We start from the raw sequence: 23,894 nt of genomic DNA, 5'->3' as shown, positions 1-23,894 counted from the left end.
AGTTATGAGGTCAACGCATTTTTGTTCTTAGTTCAAAACGATAAGTATTCTCATGACTTTAAGTACTCGATGTGCTAGTTTAGATTGCTCTTTCCTGTGGAACTGAAGTATATTACAATTTTTTTTTCTTTTTATAAAGAATGTCTTATTGCGCCGTTTTTGCTAGACTGAAAGTTTCCTCATCACTTGGTGAGACCCTCCTCTAATTCAATCTTTGTCTTTTGTCTTTGCTGCCTTGCAGGGTTGGTACAGTAGGCTTCACTAACTTAGCTGCAACTCAGAATTTCTCCTCCAGCACCTGAGTAAATGCTGATGGTCTTGTGGAGAGTGGATTAAGAGTACGAGCTAAGTTCTCAATCCCAATTAAGAAGCGGAGGAAAATTTAAACTGTCTCCTTCAAAGTTTATCACAACCACCACCATCAAGACAGCAAACCAAAGGACAAAGACTTTGACCTGCTGTGTTGCTCTGTGTAGTCCAGTTCACGTATGGTTTACAGACTTGGCTGGGGTTACTAATGAGTAAATAAAAAGCTGGACACTTCTGTTATTGGACACTTTGATTCACAAAGGTACCAAAATGAGGGCTGTACTGGAGACAGCAGACATTGCCATAGTGGCCCTGTATTTTATCCTGGTCATGTGCATTGGTTTTTTTGCCATGTGGAAATCTAATAGAAGCACCGTGAGTGGATACTTCCTGGCGGGGCGCTCTATGACCTGGGTAGCGATTGGTGCCTCTCTGTTTGTGAGCAATATTGGCAGTGAGCACTTCATTGGGCTGGCAGGATCTGGAGCTGCAAGCGGATTTGCAGTGGGCGCATGGGAGTTCAATGCCTTGCTGCTTTTGCAACTTCTGGGATGGGTTTTCATCCCGATTTACATCCGGTCAGGGGTATACACCATGCCTGAATACTTGTCCAAGCGATTTGGTGGCCATAGGATTCAGGTCTATTTTGCAGCCTTGTCTCTGATTCTCTATATCTTCACCAAGCTCTCAGTGGATCTGTATTCGGGTGCCCTCTTTATCCAGGAGTCTTTGGGTTGGAACCTCTATGTGTCTGTCATCCTGCTCATTGGCATGACTGCTTTGCTGACTGTCACCGGAGGCCTTGTTGCAGTGATCTACACAGACACGCTACAGGCTCTGCTTATGATCGTTGGGGCGCTCACGCTTATGATTATTAGCATGATGGAGATTGGCGGGTTTGAGGAAGTTAAGAGAAGGTACATGTTGGCCTCACCCAATGTTACTTCCATCTTGTTGACATACAACCTTTCCAACACAAATTCTTGTAATGTCCACCCTAAGAAAGACGCACTGAAAATGTTACGGAATCCGACAGATGAAGACGTTCCCTGGCCTGGATTCGTGCTTGGGCAGACCCCGGCTTCCGTGTGGTACTGGTGCGCTGACCAAGTCATCGTGCAGAGAGTCTTAGCGGCTAAAAACATTGCTCATGCCAAAGGCTCTACGCTTATGGCTGGCTTCCTGAAGCTTCTGCCCATGTTTATCATAGTTGTCCCAGGAATGATATCCAGAATACTGTTTGCCGATGATATAGCTTGCATCAACCCAGAGCACTGCATGCAAGTGTGTGGAAGTCGAGCTGGGTGCTCTAACATTGCTTACCCACGCCTGGTGATGAAGCTGGTTCCCGTGGGACTCCGCGGCCTAATGATGGCGGTGATGATTGCCGCTCTGATGAGCGACTTGGACTCTATCTTTAACAGTGCCAGTACCATATTCACCCTCGATGTGTACAAACTCATGCGCAGGAGTGCGAGCTCCCGGGAACTAATGATTGTGGGGAGGATATTTGTGGCTTTTATGGTGGTGATCAGCATCGCGTGGGTGCCCATCATCGTGGAGATGCAAGGAGGCCAGATGTACCTTTACATCCAGGAGGTGGCGGACTACCTGACACCCCCAGTTGCGGCCCTGTTCCTTCTGGCAATCTTCTGGAAGCGCTGCAACGAGCAAGGGGCTTTCTATGGTGGAATGGCTGGCTTTGTTCTTGGAGCGGTCCGTTTGACACTGGCCTTTGCATACCGTGCCCCCGAATGTGACCAACCTGATAACAGGCCAGGCTTCATCAAAGACATCCATTACATGTACGTGGCCACCGCCCTGTTCTGGGTCACAGGACTCATTACTGTCATTGTTAGCCTCCTCACACCACCGCCCACAAAGGAACAGATTCGTACCACCACCTTTTGGTCTAAGAAGAGCTTGGTGGTGAAGGAAAGCTGCTCCCCAAAAGATGAGCCGTACAAAATGCAAGAGAAGAGCATTCTGAGGTGCAGGGAGAACAGTGAGGCCGTCAACCACATCATTCCCAATGGGAAGTCCGAAGACAGCATCAAGGGCCTTCAGCCGGAAGATGTTAATCTCTTGGTGACCTGCAGAGAAGAGGGCAATCCAGTGGCTTCGTTAGGACATTCAGAGGCAGAAACGCCAGTAGATGCTTATTCCAATGGGCAAGCAGCTCTTATGGGTGAGAAAGAGAGAAAGAAGGAGACGGAGGATGCAGGCCGGTACTGGAAGTTCATAGATTGGTTCTGTGGCTTTAAAAGTAAGAGCCTCAGCAAGAGGAGTCTCAGAGACCTGATGGAGGAGGAGGCTGTTTGTTTACAAATGTTGGAAGAGCCTCCACAAGTTAAACTAATACTAAATATCGGACTTTTTGCTGTGTGTTCACTTGGAATTTTCATGTTTGTTTATTTCTCCTTATGAACTTTTTAAGGATATGATGAGACACTAACTTAAGAAAATACTGGTCTTTGGAAAAACAAAAAAACAAAACAAAAACAAAACTTATGTAACTGTTGCATCTCTCAGGCATTGTTTACGCTATAGGTTTTAGCCAAATTTTACTTAGCAGAAAATCATCTATTTGCAAGACTTTATTTTCCCAGAGATGGATGAAAGTAAATTTTCAACCTAAATGAAGTGAAACTTGTTTGACAGACTGAATTGTGCAAATGTGGTTTAAAATTTTCCATACCAAAGTAAGGAGAGACCAATTATTCTCCTAGAACACATAGAGCAGAATAGATGCTAAGGTTATTATGAATAAGGTATACTTTCTGCACTGCCAAATCTTGGTAGGCCTTCTTATCCTGAAGTAGACTTGCTCATTTCAGAGTTTTTTCTCTGTCTCTGTAATCCCTACTACCATTTAAAACTAATTCGTGGACATTGTGTAATCAGTTGTGTACTGAAAACCTAACTGATGTGCTTGGGGGGGGGGGTCCTTGTATCAGGACAGGTTAGTTTGTTTGCCAGGTTCATTTTGCTAGCAGGAGCCTGTGGATTTTGATTGCCAGAAGAAAGGAGGAAGAATGTTTGCCTGTAGCTGTTTTTGTACCACCAGCATTTGGAATGTTGGTAAAAAGTTTGTTCTAGTTCCTGTTTTGTTTTTTTTTCTTTTTCTACTTCGACCGAAGTTTAAGTGAACCGTACTCAAATGACCACCAACTCTGTCTTGATAAAAAGATATGTCATGATTGTATTGTCAGATGATAAGGGGAGAAAATGAAGTAAACATTGCTGATGATCCCCAAATTTATGGACCAAGTTAAAGATGTTTATATAGTTTGGGAATTAGCAGTCCTCAAGCAGTGTTTGAGCAACTTACGCTCAACAGGCGACTGACTATTCATACTCCCCTACTTCTCCAGCTTTGTTCTTTGTTCTTGTCATTTGGTAACATTTTTTTCTTAGCCACACACTTTCCCAAGTGGATTCAGTTGGAAGATATGTCCAGAAATTTGAAGAAAACTGTCACTGTGTTTGTGCTGGGTTGCCCTGCTTGATTGGATCATGATATAGTGAAGCTGAGCTTTTGGAGGGAAAATATAATTCTGAGATCATATTGTATCCTTGATAAGTTTTTTTTTTCCCCCTAATTTACTTTTTTTTTTTCTTTGAAAGACTTGCCATCTGTACACAGCCTCAACATTTTTAAAAAGTTACCTTGACTTAGAGCATGAGGAGGTTCCAGTGCAAACTCGGCATCAGTAACAGAAAACTGAGTGCATGCTTTGCCATTGGTAGATTGTCAGTGTAGTCTTTCTGTAGCGTGGATAGCATGTTAAAGAGGTGTCACGAATAAGAACTTCTGGATGTAGTATTATGTCTTGTGGAGGATATGCTATGACCTGTGTACTTATAGGACCCTCTGTCTTCACGTGGCATGGCACTCCCTTGCAGCCTTCATGGATGGGAATCTTTTTCACAGGCTGATTCCCCTTCTTTGAGGACAGGATACAAAAGATGTTAGAGAAAAGCTCTACAGATTACGAAATTCTGTGTCTGTGCTCTCAACATGGTCCTTTTTCCTCCATGACCTATGAAGGAAACCAATTGTGTATCTACTTTCTTTGACTTTCCTGTAATCTGATACTTTTTAAATTGCATGATTTTATTAAGCTCGTATTCTTTAGAGAAAAGTATTACTTTTTTAGATACTTTTGTAGATTTTGAATCAAAACTCAGTCCTAATGACTTTAAATTTTTTGTATTCTATAAACGAGTTTCATTATGATGGACTTGTTTAGTCCAAAGTTGATTTTAGAAATTTATCAGGTAGCATAATGTCTTCCCGTCTCCAGGAGGCTTTCTGATGGACTGAGTCTGTAGATGAAAAAATAATTCATGTATGAATAGCATGATTTCTGAGAGCTTAGAGTGCCTTGTAGAGTTTTTTTTTTTTTTTTTTTCTCAATTTCATTCTTACAGTTTATAAGCTGGGGGCCAAATAAATAGGGACCATCCTTTTCTTGTATGGAGGAGGCTGTGGCTCTGACATGTCCAAGATTACAAAAAGTCTATTGGGAAGAACAGAAAAACCATGTAGCCAAAGCTGGACTCCTGGTCTGTCCTCTTCTCAGAGGAACTATTTTTCCCTTTGAGACAACACTTTGGTATTTGGGAAAATAATAGGACCTTAGATTTTTTAAATTGGTATTAAGTCGCAGGAATTAAAATTTTCTTTGACTTTGAACATATTGCTGTGTAACTCAGCAAAGAGGATTGACACACTGGCTGGGCAGCCTTCTTATCCCTTCTTAGAGCATAAATTACTAGGTGGTGTTTATGTGAGTCTCCCCGCCCCCTTTATTTAATGTTAAGCCCTAATAGTTTGAAGTATTAGGATCCCCCCAACCTTCTCTTTGCTGCTGTCTTAGTACGATACATGAACTACATCATCTTGTGTCTGTTTGTGTATATATAGCAGTAGGTCAAGTTTAGAGTACTAATGTCTGTAAATAAGGAATGACTATTAGCATATCCATTAGGATGTTTATTCTTGGCAGTATAAACATCATTCTGTTGAGACTGAAGTCCCTGAAGCTTGCCCTTATTATTGCTCTCCAGTAGTAGATAATGTGCTTGAATAAGTATGTGAATTGCTGGTTGCAGCTTCATTCAGGGACCATTGTTCAGTTTGTTTCGTTAGAATGATTGTTCATGGAGTGATACCTGGTCTGTGTTAAGCTAGCAAAATGTTCATACTTTACACTAAATGGGTCCTAAATGATGACATTTCATCTGTAGACATTAATATGTATATATTTTTATACTGGCTCAAGCTAAGGTTCAGAATTGAATAAGCATGAAATTGACTAAAATAGTTACTCAGAGTCAAAATGAAGTGAGGACATTGGTCTTCAAAGGTAGAGAAAAAATACTCTCTGATCTGCTCTTAGTAGTATCCCCATTCCTTAGAGTTTTGTCCTTTCATGCAGTCTCAGTCTTGAGATTTGATGAGCAGAGCTTAGTAGTCTGGCATGCAGAAGAATTATTGGGTCCAAAAATATTATGTTCTTTGCCCCAAGGTAGTAAGTGGGTTTGGAAATAGCTGGGTCAGTCTTTTTCCAGGGCCATTCTTTTCCTGGTGAGGTAATCACTCTTCTCTTTAGGTTAGGGAGGCAGCAAGCAGTAGGGCAGTCCTGTGTCCTGTGACCTACATTCCGCAGATCTCCTCTTGCAAGGCTTCCTCTTCACTTGGCTCAGAGCATCCGTTGTCTTTTTGCACAAAGAGCCTGGCCAGGGCCATAGTTCTTAGCATGTCAGGTAATTCGCAGGGACCTACATGGGAAACTTCACATTTTAAGAATTGATTGGGAGGCTGTCATTCAGTTCTTTAACCCGAGGCCGATTGGGAGTGGGGGTACTGAAAAGTCTCGTCTCAGTGTCTCCATTTCTCAGCCCATTGCTTTTTCTTCCCTGTACTTACAAGGTGCGTGGATCTTCCCCTTCCTCTTCAAATATCATTTAGTGCAGCTTATGGGTTATTCTCATTCTTTACCATCCTCCAGACTGGCGATATCATTGGCTGTTAAAAGGTTAGACCCTTCAGTGTTCCCACTGGGCAGTATTTGGCTTACTTACTCTCCTTACGGTTTTTACTCTGCTGTGTCGTTTTCATCTGCGGTGTGATGGTTAGAAGGGACCATATGGGTATGGAGTAGTGACCGCCTCACTGCCATTCCCCTGTATTGGGTTGAGAGATATGTGTAGACCATTCCTGTTACGTTATGTGACCACAGAGACTTTTCAGGACAGAGTTTTCCGAAGAAGTAAAAAACAAAAAACAACCCTATTAAATGAGGTGCTGAAAAATACCTGGGTGATACAAACTTAACAAGTTAGGCAAAGGACAAACATGAGCTTAAAATGTGCAGGCCTAGAATTCTATTCAGTGAATTCTAGAACTTGAAGCATCTTGGCTAGTTTAAACCTTTCCCCATGTAGATTAGGATACCAGTAACAAGATCCAGCCTTTAAACCCTGGTTTGATGTTAACTATTGTGATATAGGAGTTTTTAAAACATATTTGAAATTAAAAGGCCAATACTTGATAGTGATACTTTAGTAGAAAAAATGCTTTTAGGCTCGTATTCGTAAGATTTCTCATTAACGAAGTGTTGAGTTGCATTAAGACATCTTGATGTTGACCTTAGCTTGAGCAGACCACAAATAGGGTAGATTCCTCTTCGTGGTGTACCCACCTACCATTTCGAGAGACTGGTCTTTCCCCCGTTTGTCTTCCTCACCTTGCTGTGATTCTTCATCTGTTCTTTCTTTTAACACTACTCAGATTCCTATTTTGATCTTTTCTCAGCTTAATTCACGTTCAGGCTTATTGCGATAATGTGCAAAAGTGCTGCTTTGCCCCAGTTTTGAAGACTTGGATCCAAATAATGATTCATTAACTATAGTTGTGTTTAAATATACTGAATTTCTATTAGCTTAAACTGTTAAATTCTTAAGAATGATTTTCTCAGACTCATGTTCACTAGTGTTCACTAATCCTAAAAGCCCTGGTAATGCATCATTATTGTATTCTGAAAATTCCTTTCTTCAAAAATGAGGGAGGCAGCAATAGTTAAAATTCATACCAGTCCCTTTGAAAGGGTGTTATTTCAATACAGAGAGGAGTGGAGTTTGTCTCGATGGCCAGAAAGCCTTGTTCTCGCAGTGCTTAAGGGTAAAAAATTGGAACTACTCAGTTGGCGTATAGAGAAGCCCTTTTGTGCTCGTTAGGTAGGAAGCTGGATTATATAAGAAGCTTTGATTACTACACTTGGTTAGACTTGGTTGGCTTAACTCAGGGCTGCAGACCCCTTTTCCTCCATTAAGTCATTTCTCTTAATTGGAATGCTTTTTATCAAACTTTTACCCTCTGTTGGAAGACTAGGTATTCAACTTCTTTTACTCTTAGAATTGAATTTAGCTAAGATACAAACTACTTACAGGCTTTGGCAGCGCTGAGACCCACACCGTTATTCACGGAGTCCTATAAATGTGTTTATTTAAACTTCTTTCCAGTGCTGGGAATAAGGCTTTAAACTACTGATTCACCTTTAAAGGAATGTTGTGAAAATTGATATAATTTATGTTTCTGTTTTCCATCTCAGATCCTTTATAACAGATTGGATTTAGTTTTTTTGTTTTGAGTTGTTCCAGTAACTAACAGCCTTAACCATGGATATATTGTCTTTCTCAGAAATAAAAAAGGTTTGATATGTCCGCATTGTTACTTATTTCATATACTTTACTTTTTAGGGGAGGACCATAATCTGAAGCTTTTGATTTTAAACCAATAACCTTACTTTATGTAATGACTTTCCAGTGTGGTTTGGTTAACCTGGATTCGCACTATGTTTGAAGAGAGGGATGCTAGAATACATAAGCAAATGAAGAGTAAGTCAGGACAAAAGCACAGTGGTCTCAGATTTTTCCTAGTGTAGGAGCAGTGGCTTTGCTCTCAGAAAAGCACTGTATCACAGTTGTTGCCCATGATAATGAAGCCACTCCATCCTCTCCGACCCCTGTCCCAAGTTTAAGATAGTTTACAGTCTGTGAACTCTGTCAATAAGGAAAATCCATTATTTCAGTGATTTCCGCAACAGCACAAATCGACAGTAGATAATCACGACCTTATTGGAGACTTATCTTTATCTTGGTAAATTCACCTTGTACTGCTGGAGGAAGGAACGTTTACTTTTTTTAAAAAATTGCCTTTGGATAAACTAGTCTGGATAATTTTTCAATATATCATTGTAGCTTAGACTTCTGTAAGTGGAATGAATGTTCCTTAATAACTCATTTTTTGGTTATAATAGTTGGAAACTGAAATTAAGCTCATTGCTCTTATTGAAATCCCAAGCTGGCGAAGGCCAATATATAGGGTATTTCGTATAATCAGCTTCTGAAATTTAGTGTTTTGATTAGTGCCTTCTGGTTGCCAATATTGACTCTGCTAGTTTACACATTTCCCTTTCTTGATAGAATATACTTATTTGTTACAATTCCTCTTTTTAAATTTTGTTACAACTAGTTGAGGAAATACAGAAAAATACATTTATATTTACATACTTTATATGCAGCCTTTGTTTAGGTTCAAGGAAACCAGGTAGCTCTAATTCCTGTTACAGTTTAAATGTTATTTATTCATCTATATTTGTTTTATATCCTTAATTGAAACTATAAGGTTACTTATTAATTCTCTGAATATATTTTAACTATTGTTTTTCCAGTGTAGGTTTGATAGGCATATCTGAGAACATACATGTGACAGCAGTTTCACATTCCATGATAGGTGAAAGCTTAAAGTAAAAGTCCATAGAAAGCACAAATCATGTTCATGCAGGTGTGTATCTCCACATGTAGAAAGCACAAGACTAACAGTATTTCTCAGTATCCCGCAAGTGCCAGTTGTACAGCCCACCAGGTGTTTGTCTCGGGAGTTGTGGAGGACCACAGTATTGAAAGCCCTAGACAATGAGGTATCCTGAGTTGTGGTCGTAAATGATAAGTGATTTAAAATATAATAATCTGAGTAAGTTTGTGCTACTTTGGTAGAGGGAGAGAAAACAAATATCAAGAATGTTGCAATTGTATTTCGGGGTTACTAGCAAAGATGGGGTCTATGGGTTCTTTCTTATAATCTGGAACTAAAACAGGGACAGACTTCTAGGCTTGTGGTGGGTGAAGAGTTTGACCAACTTTTGCTTTAAGCTGTAGAGCCATTGGTGTTATTATTATTTTATCTTAAATCTTTAGATTTTACCTGCTATGAGTAGTTCCCTGAAAACATGGAGAAATTTCACATTTTAACAGGGCAAATACTACTTGTCTTTAATCGTTGTGTAGGTTTGTAAGAGGTGAATGTATCTTTATTTTTTCATGTGCTTTACTGCACTTCATTTCAGTAGAGCAGAATTCGATCCGAGTGTTCCTAGCATCAACCTAAATCTGACACACATCTGCCAAAGGAGCTACTTTGCTTGTCACAGCAGTTATGAGAGTCCGAAGGATTCTTGTACCTGTCCCATTCCCTGCTTCATGGTTAGATTACGTGAAATCAGAATGTGCGTGCAGAAGAAAATGTGTTTTCTCGCACTCCGTATTGCCCTGGTCTTACCCCTTGCTTTCTTTACCTGAATAGTCCCAGTTTATCAAGAATGACCCATAGGTCAAAAGCTGTGACTCTCTGTGAATGGGAGAGAAGTGACTATATTTGTTCCCACTCTCCTCTATTTTGTGTATTTATCTTCTTAAGGAAAGAGTTAGTCACTTTTGGTAATACATGGCTGAAGATTAAAGCTGGTGTAGACTAATGTCACATGTTTTAGAAGGGTTAACCGGAACACCTTTCGGGAGAGATTGCTCCTCTAGCAAAAGACAGGTGTGTTCCCTCAGTATTTTAGAATGTAAAACCTCAGGTTTGGGGGGAATGAGGGCAGAGGAGTGCCAGAAATGCAGGAAAAAAGGAGAAAGGTTTGAGGAAGGTCTTTGGCTTAGCAATGTGTGATAAGGCAAAGCAGTTAACAACCTGTTAGTCCTATATAGTATGTGTCTGTACCTTTAAGTATTGTTTTTAAATTTAAAATCCTTTGTAAGAACTTACTGCTTTTGAAGATCCCTTTGGCAGAATATCTTTCATTTATAATTCCATGGAAAGTTGCTTTAATTAGTCTAGGTGAAAGTCGTCCTAGCAGTGTAAATATGTATAATTAGAATTTTCTAATTTCACTTTGAGATCTCTAACTTTTGAGTGGCAAAAACAGATCAACAGGTCTTTTGCTCATGGACTTTTCTGTGGCGTTGTTAAAATGCAAAAGCTTTATTTTTGTTAATAATGACATATTACATTAGTGTCAGATGATGATATGGAATCTGTTCCCTGCTTTTCCCCACCAATACTGCTTTGGTTTATAGATTGCCAACAGAGTTCAGAGATACAGCAGGGATCTACCCATTCTTTGCTTGGACATCCCATTTTCTGTTGCCCAGACCTATGTTGGCAATCACATATGAACTACGTTATGCTTCTCAGTGCTTTTTTTTTTTTTTTTTTGATAAGGTGGATATCAAAAATAGTTGCTGTGCAAAAGTTAGTAGTCTTCTTCAAGAAGAAAACCAATTCCTTTTCTAATATCCTGTGAAATCGCTTCATTCCTTTATTTTTAAGCCAAACGTCAGCAGAGTACTGCTGCTTTTATCTAGTACTTTTGATATGTAAGTATTGCATTTTGAAAAGATGTCTTCGTTGAAAATTGTTTTTCCCAGTGTCCTCCCTATTATGCTTTTGTTCATATTTTCTGTTAGAGACCAGTCTGTGCACTGGGGGTGTGTATCGTGTACATGTATCATTTCGTCAATTATGCATTGTAGACCAAATGTGATTATAAATGAAGCTGTTGAGTTATTGGTGAGTTTTTGGAATTGTAAACTGATTTCCAGTGTACCCTTTATTGTCCACAGGTTTTTTTTTTTTTTTGTTTTGTTTTTAAGGTTTTATTGATAGGGTCCATCTTCACATTGTACAATGTTTTAGTTGCAAGCAGAAAGTAGAATTTGGTATTAACCAGGTTATTTCCGTATCGAAAGGAATACAATTGAAATTGTAGATTTAGGATTGTTAACCATAACATGACAATTCTAACTTGACTATTATTCTAACCTACTGTATACAACTGATTTTTTAAATTGTAGACATATATGATCTTGGTTTAATGTGTTTTTTTAAAAGTGTTATTGTTGAAAAAAATGGAAAAATAATGAAGCAAATCTGCTAAGGAGCTGTCAGTTTTCATTACTGACTCTGTAAAATACACTGTTCTTTGTGTACTGTGTGTTATTTTGCCAGCTGCTGCATTAGCCTTCAAAAGTATTTGGAAACTTCAGATGAACCTACATTTCTTGCAAAGTATATTCCTTTCTGTGGTATCTTGTCCTGTAACTGAAGTATAGTAATTATTTTATGGAAATGTTATTAGCACTTCTGTACCAACTTTGAATAAAATGAAAAATTTACATTTCTGTGACTTGAGTATTTTCAGTGTGAACACGTCTGCCCTCAAAAATGTACAGGGTTCTGTGCTGGAGTTGAAGAGGTGGTCCTTCACTGCCTTTTCTCTTACTGCTTCTGTTTGGAAGTAATTTCAGATTACATGAAAACTATGGGGCATAGTATGAAGAATTCCAGAATCATTTTCATCCAGATTCGCCGGTAGTTCACATTTTGCCACATTCGCTTTGTCATTCTCTCTTAATCATACACACTTTTCTGAACCATTTGAGTGTCAAGTTGCAGACACAGTTCCCCTCTACCTCTTAAGTACTTAAAGTATATTTAAGATAGAGACAGACAAGTCACTCATAAAATCACAATATAATTATCAAAATCTGGAAAGTAACAGTGATACAATATTTTAATCGGAAGTCTTGATTCAAGTGTTGCTATTCCAATAATGTCCTTTCATAACATTTTTTTTTTTTTTTAAGTTTAGAAGCTTTTCTGTCTCTCCCCTTCAATTAGCCACAGTTCCTCAGTTTTTTTTTTTCTTTCATGGTATTGACATTACTGAAGTTTAGAGCCCATTTTGAGAACGCCCCCACCCGATCTGATGTTTCCTTATGATGAGATTCACTCTGTGCATTTTTGGCAGGTATACGGCATAAGCAGTACTATGCCCTCAGAACTTCACAGCGGGAGGTGTGTGATGTATTGTCCCATTATTATTGACACTAACCCTGACACTTGATTAAGATGGTGTCTGCCAGGTTTCTCTACTGTCAAGTTACTGATTTTCCTTTTGCCAGTAAGTAATTTGTGGGGAGATAATTGGAGATTATGTAAATAACTTATTCCTCATCGAGCTTGAACCCCTGATTTCAGCATCCAGATGTAGTTCTTGCCTGAGCGAAGTTATCACTATGATGATGCAAAACAGTTAATTTTTTTTTGTTTTTGTTTGGTTATGCTATACTAAAATGAAGAGTTTCCCTCTTTCCCCATTTATTTATCAGTATGAACCTGTTTACTGGGTTATAATACATTACTGTCATTATTTTGTTCAGATGTCTCCAGATGTAGCCTGTGACTCTCTGCAGGCCAGTTTCTGTGTCCTCATGACACATTTCCATCACACACACTTACTTCTTGCCCCATACAGGTGTTTTCATGGTTACCTTGTGCTTTCCTTGCCCCCATCAGGATCAGGCATTTAGTAGAGAATGGGATTTAGAAACCAAGGTCTGGGTGTGCTCATTCTTACAAGCGTAAACATGGTCATTCTTCCTGGCTCTTTTCAGTATATCGAGGTGGGAAATTCATACATACCTACTGATACCTCCCAGTTCCAAATGAGCACTAGAGGATTCTTTTTAGCTTACCCCCATTCTATTTATCTCCCTTTTCCAACTGCAAGAAATCAAGTAATATTGACACATTAACTCATTTTTTTTCAATTCTATAAGTCCTTAGAATTAAAGTTTTTGCATGTCAATAAATATCTTTAGAAGTTGTGCTGAATATTTTTCTTTAGAGATTTGTAAGCATAAGACCATTTTTTCCCCCTAGCTTCTAGTCTCAGTGCTCTGAAGTTTCATTATTATATGCCTTGAAAGTTTTCCATTCATTGCCCTGGCCTGCAGTAGGCTCTCCCGGTCCGACAGTCCTGTGTCTCATTTCCAGGATGATGATTCTCCCTGTTCTCTCCTTTCTGGAACCTGTTTTGTTCAACTCTTGGACCACGTGTATGGGTCCACTTAATTTCTTACAGTCTTTTGTTATTGAATTTTCCTAATTGTCTTTGTCTTTTTGCTCTTTCTAAGGGTGTTCCTAAACTTTATCTTCCGACCCTGCTGTCATTTTCTCAGTTGCTTAATTTTTCAGTGCTCCTTTGTTCCCTGAATCTTTCTCTTTTATCGTCTCTTGTTTCGTGGATGCTTGTTTCGTGGACTTCTCTCTGAAGATGCTGTTTTCTCCTCCTCTGCTGTTTGTTTACTCCAGCTTTTCCCGTGCTGAGTTCTCATGGAAAAGGCTTTTCTCAAATGTATGCTCATCTTTGGTCATGGGCTTGTATCAAGCAGGACGGACTACCACTACCCACCATGTGGGCGGAGCTCGTCAGCTTTGTTGTTTGGCCTTGTGGCCTGCCATCTGTTGGATGCTCCTGAGGTAGTTTTTGAATGGATTAGATTCCCCCAAAAATATTTGAGGTTTTGCCTGAAGGATAAAAGACCTTGGGCCATTATTCTGGGAGCTAAGTGGGGAAAGAGCACCAGGGTCTCATCTCATTCAGCATGCATTTTTTTTTCTCAATCTCTTCTTGGTGTGGAACCCCCACTTCCATCTGTGCGTGTGTCTTCTGGTCCACAGGTTTCTGTTTTGTCTACTCCAGACAGTAGTAGACTTCCAAACATGCACCTAAGGATCCAATTTTCTTATACTTTTGACAAACCTTATTTTAGTCTCTCTCTTCACCCCCAATTTCAGAGGTGTGCCCATTGTTGCCCGTTCTCGGATCTTTCCAGGAATTCTCCAGTGTAAGTGTGGTTGATTTCGTTTTCCACATTGCTGCTCTCTTCCATCCGCTTGCTTTCTCTTAAAATTGAATTGCTGTTTTCCTCGTTCTTGCAGAACTATACCTTTAAAAAAAAAAAAACCCTTTACTATAGTTCTAGTAGGTTTTCAGGAGGGAGCATCATTAAATGCTTGTGTTGAATCTTCCAACATCCTGGGAAGTCGTGGTCCTCCTCACTTAGCATTTGAAAGTTGAAATTTCAGAGCCTCATAGCCCATTTCCTCCCTTCCCAAAAAGGACATGTTGACAACCAGATAAGAAGCACAGTTGGAATCTTAAAATTCTGCTTATCTCTGTAAGTGCAAAGCTAATGATTACATTTTGCAGGGGCCTGAGAGATTGCTTATTTGATTCTTGTGTATAATGCATAAACATTTAACATTAACATCTAAACATTTTGTGTGTGTGTGTGTGAAATTGAGCATATATGAACAGGTGTAACAGCTTAGTGAACATAGCTAGTTACTGTTACTTGCAGTAGTTACATTTTGTAAAGTTGCCTCTGACACTGAATTAGTCAATACTGAGTCCCTGCCCCTTGAGGAAGTACATGGTTAGGTTCCTGTGAGCCAATGGCTGGTCACCACATTTAATTAACTGATCGATACATAATGTCATTTTAAGTGTTTCTCATAAAGGCCTCATGTTTAATATGTATTTTTGATTTGTAATCGTTGAGCTCAAAGCCTATAATAACATCCTAACTTATGCCCTGAATGAAGCTTATCTAATACATTTTTTCCATAAGGCACAACACATATCCTTCTTGCACTTAGGGACACTAAGTCAGCATTTCACCTCACCCAGGGGCTTTTTAAAAAAATTTTATTTATTTAATTGACAGAGAGCACAAGTAGAGCGCAGTAGACAGAGACAGAGGGAGAAACAGACTCCTCGCTGATCTTGGAGCCCGATGCAGGGCTTGATCTCAGGACCCTGGGATCATGACCTGAGCCGAAGGCAGCCGCCTAGCTCAGGGGCATTGTAAGTAGCACCAATAAAAAGCACAAAATTGTGAAAAACATGGCACTACATAGGCCACAGAAAAGGCACCTGCTTTACCATGGGAGGTCTGAAACAAGGCAAAGCCTCAGTTGTTGGACCTCAGCTGGGAATGTGTGCATTGGGTGGCAGATTTTCCACCAGTCTCCACACACGCATGTCCTCAAATGACTGTGAAAGTGGTGGGAGTGTTGATCTGGGGGTGACAAACAAACTTGAGCTAGTAGGTGAACTGGCATATCTGTGTTCCACAAATGATGGGGATCAGCTGTACGTGTGAAGCAAACACCTGTGTAACCACCACCCACAGACACTAGAACTTGATCTGTCCCCTCTCCCAGAATGTGCATTTTGCTTTCAGAAAGTTCTGAATTTAAAGAGGTTTCCTATCTCCAGTTTGCCTCTTTAATTTGATAATTCAAGTCCTGCCTCTGAAGTGTTATTTTTTCTTCACTTGGAATACTTGCAAATAAATATTCAAGATACATATACCCTTAAGTCTCAAAATCGGGCTTCATCTTCTCCATTCTCTTGGGTGTACAGCACAGGACCGGGCTTCAGACTCTTTACCTGTCAGTCTTTATTTTTTTCTGGACAACTTCGAGGCCGTTGATATCCCTTTCTATATGTGGCCTCCACGTTTAATCCGGTACTCCAGGGTTTAATCCGGTACTCCACTGAGGTTATTAGGCTGTAGGGGTGGGAAGCAAACACAACAAAATGAGGCTACCATTTCCTCTACCATTTCCTTGCCTTCAGTCTCCTTCCAGCTGTAATAAGAAATGTCATTGTTACATCCTCTGGCAGACTCTGTATAATCCCTGTTGTGGCTACATAGTGTATAGAGACAGCATGACTTGCTGACTCAGTTTCCAGAAATTTTCAAAGCTTTTCGAAGTCTGAGTTTGGATGTATAATATTCACTGTACACTCTAGCAGTAGAATGTCCACTGATTCTTGATTACATCCAAGAATCTTGAGAAGTTTGGAGGCACCTTTATGAGCCTGGCTGTGTCATTGTTCGTTTCCATCTCTCACCTGGTTATTCCTCGTTCCTTGACTGTGCACCTGTTTTTAACCCACAGGATGTGCTTTAGCTTTATTAATGCATTTCTGTCTTTTGAAAACAAAATGGTGCTGTTTTCCTCTTTGCAGCTGAAGATCTTACTTCCCCCTGAATTTTACGACTTAAAGGCTTACTTAACCTTTTCTTCCTTTTCAGTGAAATAAGTGCAGTTAGCGACTTTCACCCCTCATCTTTCCATTTATTCTTTGACTTACGTGTTCGTCACACCTTTATTGAACACGTTCTGCGTGCCAGGTTCTTTGCATCTCCAGCATCTAGTAAAGATGAGTAGGATGCAGCCTTGAAGAAGTTTAGTTAAGGAAGGGGACACCCTCCTACATAATTACACTTGCAAGATGTGTGTGGAGTGAGAGGGATGACACATGGGCTCGCAGAGGAAATGCACACTTCTAGGAGGCGGCTGCATCTTGAAGGATGTTTCTGTTCCTTTGATTCCACTGTGCTTTTATACCCTGCTCCTCCCTGCAGGATCCCTCAAGAGCCTTCCTCTCACCACTTGAATTAAGCATCGCCGCAGAGGCCTGGTTGGTGGACACGCTGTTGGTCTGTTGTTCCGTAGGGTGTGCAAATCTGACTCCTGCCAAGCCCAATTTCTGAGTCGACCAGTACATATTTTAAAAAACGTTTCTTTTAACCCAGTCAACGAACACATTTTTGCTAAAACTGTGCACTGATGTTTAGTAGATTCATGGGATATAAATATGATTTTTTTACAACCCTTTTCTCTCCGCTCACTAAATCTTCTGCCGGTTCTTCCCTCCCCGAGTGCCCAGGCCATTGTGGTGCTGCCCTCCTCCTCCTTTCTCAAGAGGCCGCCGGGAGGCGAAGGCAGGGAACAGGACTGCGCATGAAGGAGCGCAATCAAGACAGGTAGCTCGATGCCGTATACCTGGTTCCTGCTCTCACTATCAGTTTCAGGAGCTTTGGCATTTCATTTACTGGCTGCCATAGTAACCAGGACTCCTGCCAATCTTCCTGTTTCCCATCTTTTATTCATCTGTAGGTGCATCTGGAGGGGGGATGGGGAAGATAGAAGCGGAAATCTCCCAGTAAAAGGGTGTGGGTTTCGGAAGCTCTGAAGAACCGCGAGTATGGATATCTTCATTTTGGCAGGTGCCAGCTGTTGAAGTAGTATTAACCACAAGTAGTCGCCTGTTGGGCTTGTCATTTCTCCATTTCACGTTCAGGGAGAGCTCCATTATTACTGTGGAAGAAGCGGAGCTTTTATGTTGATTAGAGTTGTAGGAGATCATCGCCGGAAAACCTTTCTAAACTAGAGTTCAGCCAAATTACTCATTTTTGAGATAATGAGAAGCCAGCCAGCTTTGTACTAGAATGTGGTTCTTACCTTTGTCTGCGCCTGGAGGGCTAGTGCCCAGGATTCTTAAATTCCCAGGCCACTTGAATCGAAGTGTCTGCGGTGAGACATAGGCCTCTATAATTTTTGAAGTTCCTCAGGTGATTTCCAGCATGCGGCAGAGGAATGCCTTGGTGACGCTGCCCTTTTCCTTCGGTTTACCCAAATCGTGAAAGGGGTAGTTGATTGTATGCAGTTAAGCCTCCAAATTTGGCCCTAAATAACATGTGATTGATACTTTTTGACTTCAGACCTAGGAAATAAGTGGATTATATTTAAGGAACAAAACTGTATTGTAGTTGAACTACACAGAATTGTGGTTAACCTAGGCCCATAAGAAACTGACAGCTCGTAAATTCATATGAAATTAGATCTCAGGTAGTCATGACTTTCTTCTTGCCTTGCGAGTTAAATATATTTACATATAATTATAATATATATACTACTTAAATTTATTATATATTTAAATATATTTAAATTTATTCATCTCTAACTTTTTGATACCAAGGCTTATATCAGTGTCTCCCTGTGGGCTCGCTGCAGGTGTCCCGTGGATGCCTGCTGCATTTTGCAGCTGAAGTTACTTTACTTGTCATCCTGGTACCTTCACATTGGCGGATTCAGCAGTGCCATGACGTGTGACTCTCTGTTTTCTTATTTGTGCTTTGTTACTGGCACTCATTAATCTGTGCTGAACTCAAGAGTTTTGCTCCTCCGATTTTTTTTTTCTTCCATTCTTCCCGGGGTTCTTTTTATTTTCATCACATTCCCCAAAGATTAATTTTTTTTTTAAATTTATTTGACAGAGAGAAATCACAACTAGGCAGAGAAGCAGGAGGAAGCAGGCTCCCTGTGGAGCAGAGAGCCCAATGCGGGGCTCGATCCCAGGACCCTGGGATCATGACCTGAGCCGAAGGCACAGGCCCTAACCCACTGAGCCACCCAGGCACCCCAAAGAATACATTTTTATGCCTGATTTCCCATGTCTCAAGAATCTCAGTCAGAGCTACGTGGCTGTAGAATACGGTCAGGTTCCCCTGATGTTCCTCATCCCCTTCATTTCATTGGCAGCTGTGTTCTCAGGGCCAGACTCAGCCTTGTCCTGTCACATCTCCTTGGTTAACTCTGATTCTAGACCCAGTGATGCTGAGGCCCCTGACTTAGAGATTTCTGGTATTTCTTTGATTACCAAGAAATGAAGCAGCCAGTGTAACAGCTCGTGGTGCTGAAAGTATAGCTTGCAAGGCTCTTCAGTTAACCACTGAGCGACCCAATGATAACTCTCTGGTTTATTACATCATTAAGAATCTGTGGATGTGGAGTCAGCAAATGAGTTCCAGATGAGGCATAGGTTTATTTCTTCAACACAGTATTAGCAAATTTTGGCATCCATAGTAAGATAGCAAACAGTTGGCATAGATTTAGGGGAGGAAATCCATTTGTTTGTTTGTTTTTTAAATTCAGTTAATTAGCATATAATGCATTATTAAGTTCACAGGTAGAGGTCAGTGATTCATCATTCTTATATGATACCCAATGTTCATATCCTCGCATGCCCTCCTTAATGTCCAGCACCCAGTTACCCCATCCCCCACCATCTCTCCTCTAGCAACCCTCAGTTTGTATCCTGTCATCAAGAGTCTCTTACGGTTTGTTTCCCCTCTCTATTTTGGTCTTGTTTTATTTTTTCCCTCGGAAGAAATACTTTTAAAATCAAAACAAAACAAAATGAATTTTTCCCAACAGAAGTTTGTTTCTAAAACACCTTTTATTGCTCATTGTAAAAAAAAAACCAGATAATAAAGCAAAGTATAAAAAAGGAAAAAACAGAATAGTCCTCTTATCTTCACTGCTAGGGGAAAAGAGTTTAACATTTAGCTGTATATTCATCCAGACCTTTTCTCCATATATGTATACGTAAGTACACATGGATTAACCTTACATGCCGGTTTTTAGTTTTGTTAAAATATTTTTATGTTTTATGTAGGAATCAACATCCTTTTACTAAATGTTTGTATCATACTGATTGATTCAGTGAAAATAATTCAGTGAACCAGTCTTTTATTAATGGACAACTACATTTCTGTTCACTGTCCTAATAACTTTATGGAGAGATTTTCATAGCTAAGTTCTTGTGCAGGGATATGGTAGTTTTCTGAGTAAATTCTTAGAAGTGGCTGTGGGATTGAAGGGATACACATTTGAAACTCATATATCCTGCCATTTGCCCTCCAGAAAGTTTACATTTTTACCAGTAGTGTAGGTGAAGGTTTGAGGAAACTGAATGTACTAAGGAAAAAACTTGCCTTGGAAAAAAAGCGATGGCTTGTGTGAGTACCAGCACAGTGCCCATGTTGATTCTGCCCCAAATAGAAATGCCCCCTGCATCTTCCCATTCCTCTGTCCCACTGTTCGTCCAGACCTGCTTTGAGAGAGCTCTGACTGACCCTCCTTCTGCTTCTAGAAGAGGCGTTCTGTTGTTGGGGTCAGGCTGCTGTCCTCTCCAGCCCACCAGTCACAAGTAGCTGCTCCCTTGGAGTTCTTGGAACTTTGATGGGTTTTGCTTCGGTGTTGTCTGTGTTTAACTTCCTTTTTAATTAGTTTGCCTACATGTGTCTGTCTTCATGTCCGCATCGCAAACTTTTAAAGGGCTGGGATTTTTGCCTTTCACATCCCTGTGTCTCTGCCCTTTGGGAGGTGGATTTCACTGTGGGCAACCCAGAAGTACCTGGCTGGAAGAGGCCTTTGAGAGGATGGTTTCCAGATTTTAAAAAAATTAGGTAGAGCCTTAAGAAATGGTCAGTGTCCATAACTATAATTGATCCCCCCAACTGGCAGTTTCATCAGGTTCAACCTGTGTTTCTGACACCCACAGAATGTGGTATGCACATTCGGTTTTTTCTCCTTCCTTTTCCAGACATAAGGAGTATGCTTCCTCTTTACAACTGATTTGTGTTGTTAAGATTATTTTAAAAATTGTTCCTTGGTGAAGATTGCTAGGTGGCCTCACAAAGATGATCATGTAAATTAAATACCATATTCATAGGTGCTTTTCACTTGCTCTACATTTTAGCCACTTTTAGGGCTCTGTAACCTTGTTAAATGGTCGTGTGATATGTCTGAACTGTGAATGTAGTTTCTAATTTAAAATTATTTTTAGAATTTGAGGTACTTTATGCAGAGGACATGACAGTTGCTTATAAAAAGAAGTTTTTCAGTGCATTTTACTTTTGTTACTTTCACTATATGGTTGTTGGTCCTCGTCTCGTTTCCCATCCTTCCCCATTTTTGAAAGCCTGTTAAGTCTTTGTTCAGTAGTTAGTCCGTGTTTGTTATAAATTGTCTTGTAAATATGATTCACGGGCAGAGTAGTAGAGCGGTGCAGTTCTACTTTCTAGAAGCATTGTCTATCTTTGACCCTGGAAAAAGCCTATAAAATGTACTATTCTGGTCACTTAACCCCTAAGTTATGCAGTGTATAACAGTACACAATGTGTAGTCATGTTTGAACATGCATTTATGTAGCTTTACTTTTTTTTTTTTTTTTTTTTTTTAGTGTTCTAGATTTGTCCTTACTGAATCTACACTGATTTTTAGAATAGCTTCTGTGCTTAGTAATTTTTAATCCTAATTACCTGGAGTGTTGCAACTGTTGATTCAAATTGTGGGGCAAAAACGGGGTTCTCTGAACATAAAAATATTCTGAAAAACAGTTCCCCTGGAACCATTTTCAGGGTTGGCCTTTGCAGATGTTGTGAGGCCGGGCTGACACTTTACACATTTTAAGATAGATGGTTCGTCCAGGTCTGTTAGTGACAGAACTTCCCTTAAAGCCTGTTCTGCTGTTGAAAGGTGCTCACAGATTTTCTTTTTCCATCGCTGTCAGCATCTCAATACAGAATTTCAAGGAAATTTCTTTTGAGGAGATAAATCCCAGAATTAAGATGCAGCGGAGAACGAGAGAGGCTTTCACATATACATTTTCCCAGGTTTTGATGGTTTTCTGACCTGGCTCCGCCTTCCGTAAATCCTCCGCTCCTGGCAGCTGCACACCGTGTTGTACGTGAGGACGGCGATGGGTCGGTGGGCACTGCCTGCGGGTCGGTGTGCATTCTGCACACTGTGAGGGTGTGCTGGCCTCTGAGGGTGTTGTGGTGAAAGCCGAGTACATCCGAGGGCCAGGGAGCCTAATTTACAAGAGGATTTTGTTGACAGGCCTCTCTTCTTTAATCTTCATTTAATGAGAGAAAACTTACTGGCTGTGGACCGGTGGTATTCCTAGTACTCCCTTAACTTCTTTGCTTAAGTAACCTTACTGAAGGGGGATTTTATTTTGCTGCAAGTAGAGATGTCCTTCTTTTTATTTTTCCTGTTTGCTCTCGTCTTTATCATAGAAACTTTGTCCATTAGACTCTCTAGAGGTTTTCAAAATATAGCCTGAGCTGCCTGGCCTTCCAGGGACGCCCGCAGGACACCGTTACAAAAGCGGTAGCGGGTAAAAGAGCTCGTACCTTGATGCGAGTCCAGGCACAGCACCAGGCCTTACTAGTCGTCGGCGTGTTCCTCACTTCTGCGCTTGTAGCTTTTTAAAAACCCATTTTCACTTCGGAATGTCCTGCAGAATCAGGGCTGGTGCCAGAATAGTGCTGGAATTTAATCTTGGCAGGGGCTTTAGAAGTGAGCCAGTCCAGCTTCCCACCCAATGCAAAGACTGACTCGGTGGTCCTCCTGTATCCAGTGACGGGGGGAGGCTCGCTGCTTCACACGGCAGCCCATCTCGTTCACGTGGCTGGAATTTTCAGAAATGTGTGGTTTACACACTGTTTCTCTATAGTGTTTACCCTTTGGTTCCTGTCTAAACCTTAGGGTCTGATCAGTGTATGACATACCTATGTTTTTTTCAGAGTAGCCATGCAAATATATGAAGTTTTGGATTTTCCCTGAGTTGTATTTGCAGCCTGAATATCAGTAGTTTTAGTAATTCATAATAATAAGACCAAAACTGGTCATTTTGTCCAATGTGAATTTTTTTTTAAAAGATTTTATTTATTTATTTGACAGAGAGAGAGAGAGATCACAAGCAGGCAGAGAGGCAGGCAGAGAGGCAGGCAGAGAGAGAGGGGAAAGCATGTTCCCCGCTGAGCTGAGAGCCCAATGCGGGGCTCGATCCCAGGACCCTGGGATCATGACCTGAGCCGAAGGCAGAGGCTTTAACCCACTGAGCTACCCAGGCGCCCCTCCAGTGTGATTTTTTTAAAGTATTGTTTATTGTAAATTTTTTGGACAGTACTTTATCTTAACAGCAGATAATTAGAACTAAGTTTAATATTTATATTTGTATATATACTAGGCCTTGTTATCTAAAATACATGAATATTTAGTTTCACTCCTATTAGATGAATTCTGGGTTCTTTTAAATTACAATATTAGTATTAACAGCATTTTGGCACTATATGAAATAAATAGAAACTAGTATTGCCATTTTGCTTGCTTGAATATTGCAGTTACTAAGGGACAATGAGCTACCTTGTATATATGAAAAGCAGCTTCAAATTGTAGTAGAGATTGGAGGAAACTTAGTTAGGGTTCCTCCAGGAAAAAAGAGTAAGCAAGCAGAGGATGGAATTGATACATTCATTTGCTTATTTAACCACCATTTTCTAGTGCCTGCCCCCTGACAACGTGAAGTGCTTTAGACTTTGAGAGTACAGAGGAGTCCATGATGGGCAAAAGTCCTTGCTCTCTTGCAGCTTCTTTCTAGCAATGAAAGGGTATTTACAGGTTGCCACAAGTGCTGTGTAGGAAGAAACAGGAATGACAGACTCCCTGGGGGAGGCAGGGCAGTTGGGGTGAGGAGGATATCAGGATGAGGGGCACAGAAGAAAAGAGAGGGAGATGACTTTCAAACTTTGTATGCCCCTGGGATATTTTGAGAATTACAGTATAAATGTTGTTTGTGTGAAGCTTGTAGAGGCAGAAAATTTGTTGGGACCTGCTGATTTTCACAGGAGAAAACTGAGGCACAGGTTTAAAAATGGATAAATTTTAACAAGTCATGCAA

At 40.4% G+C, this 23,894-nt stretch overlaps 2 protein-coding genes across 2 annotated transcripts in view; both read left to right on the top strand.

Moving 5' to 3' along the window:
* Nucleotides 1–11,832, top strand: part of SLC5A3 (solute carrier family 5 member 3) — a 33,748-nt gene extending 21,916 nt beyond the window's left edge. Inside the window, exon 2 of the mRNA XM_004757529.3 lies at nt 242–11,832. Coding sequence (XP_004757586.1) covers nt 580–2,736 — 2,157 coding nt within the window. The 5' untranslated portion in view covers nt 242–579 and the 3' untranslated portion in view covers nt 2,737–11,832. The remainder of the gene's footprint in view (nt 1–241) is intronic.
* The window catches only part of MRPS6 (mitochondrial ribosomal protein S6), a 66,754-nt gene that overhangs the window by 22,653 nt on the left and 20,207 nt on the right, over nt 1–23,894 (top strand).

This window comes from Mustela putorius, unplaced genomic scaffold, assembly GCF_011764305.1.
Source record: "Mustela putorius furo isolate JIRA1106 unplaced genomic scaffold, ASM1176430v1.1 tig00000765_pilon_pilon_pilon, whole genome shotgun sequence".
Classification (NCBI taxonomy): domain Eukaryota; kingdom Metazoa; phylum Chordata; class Mammalia; order Carnivora; family Mustelidae; genus Mustela; species Mustela putorius.
This window is presented reverse-complemented; position numbering and strand designations above follow the sequence as displayed.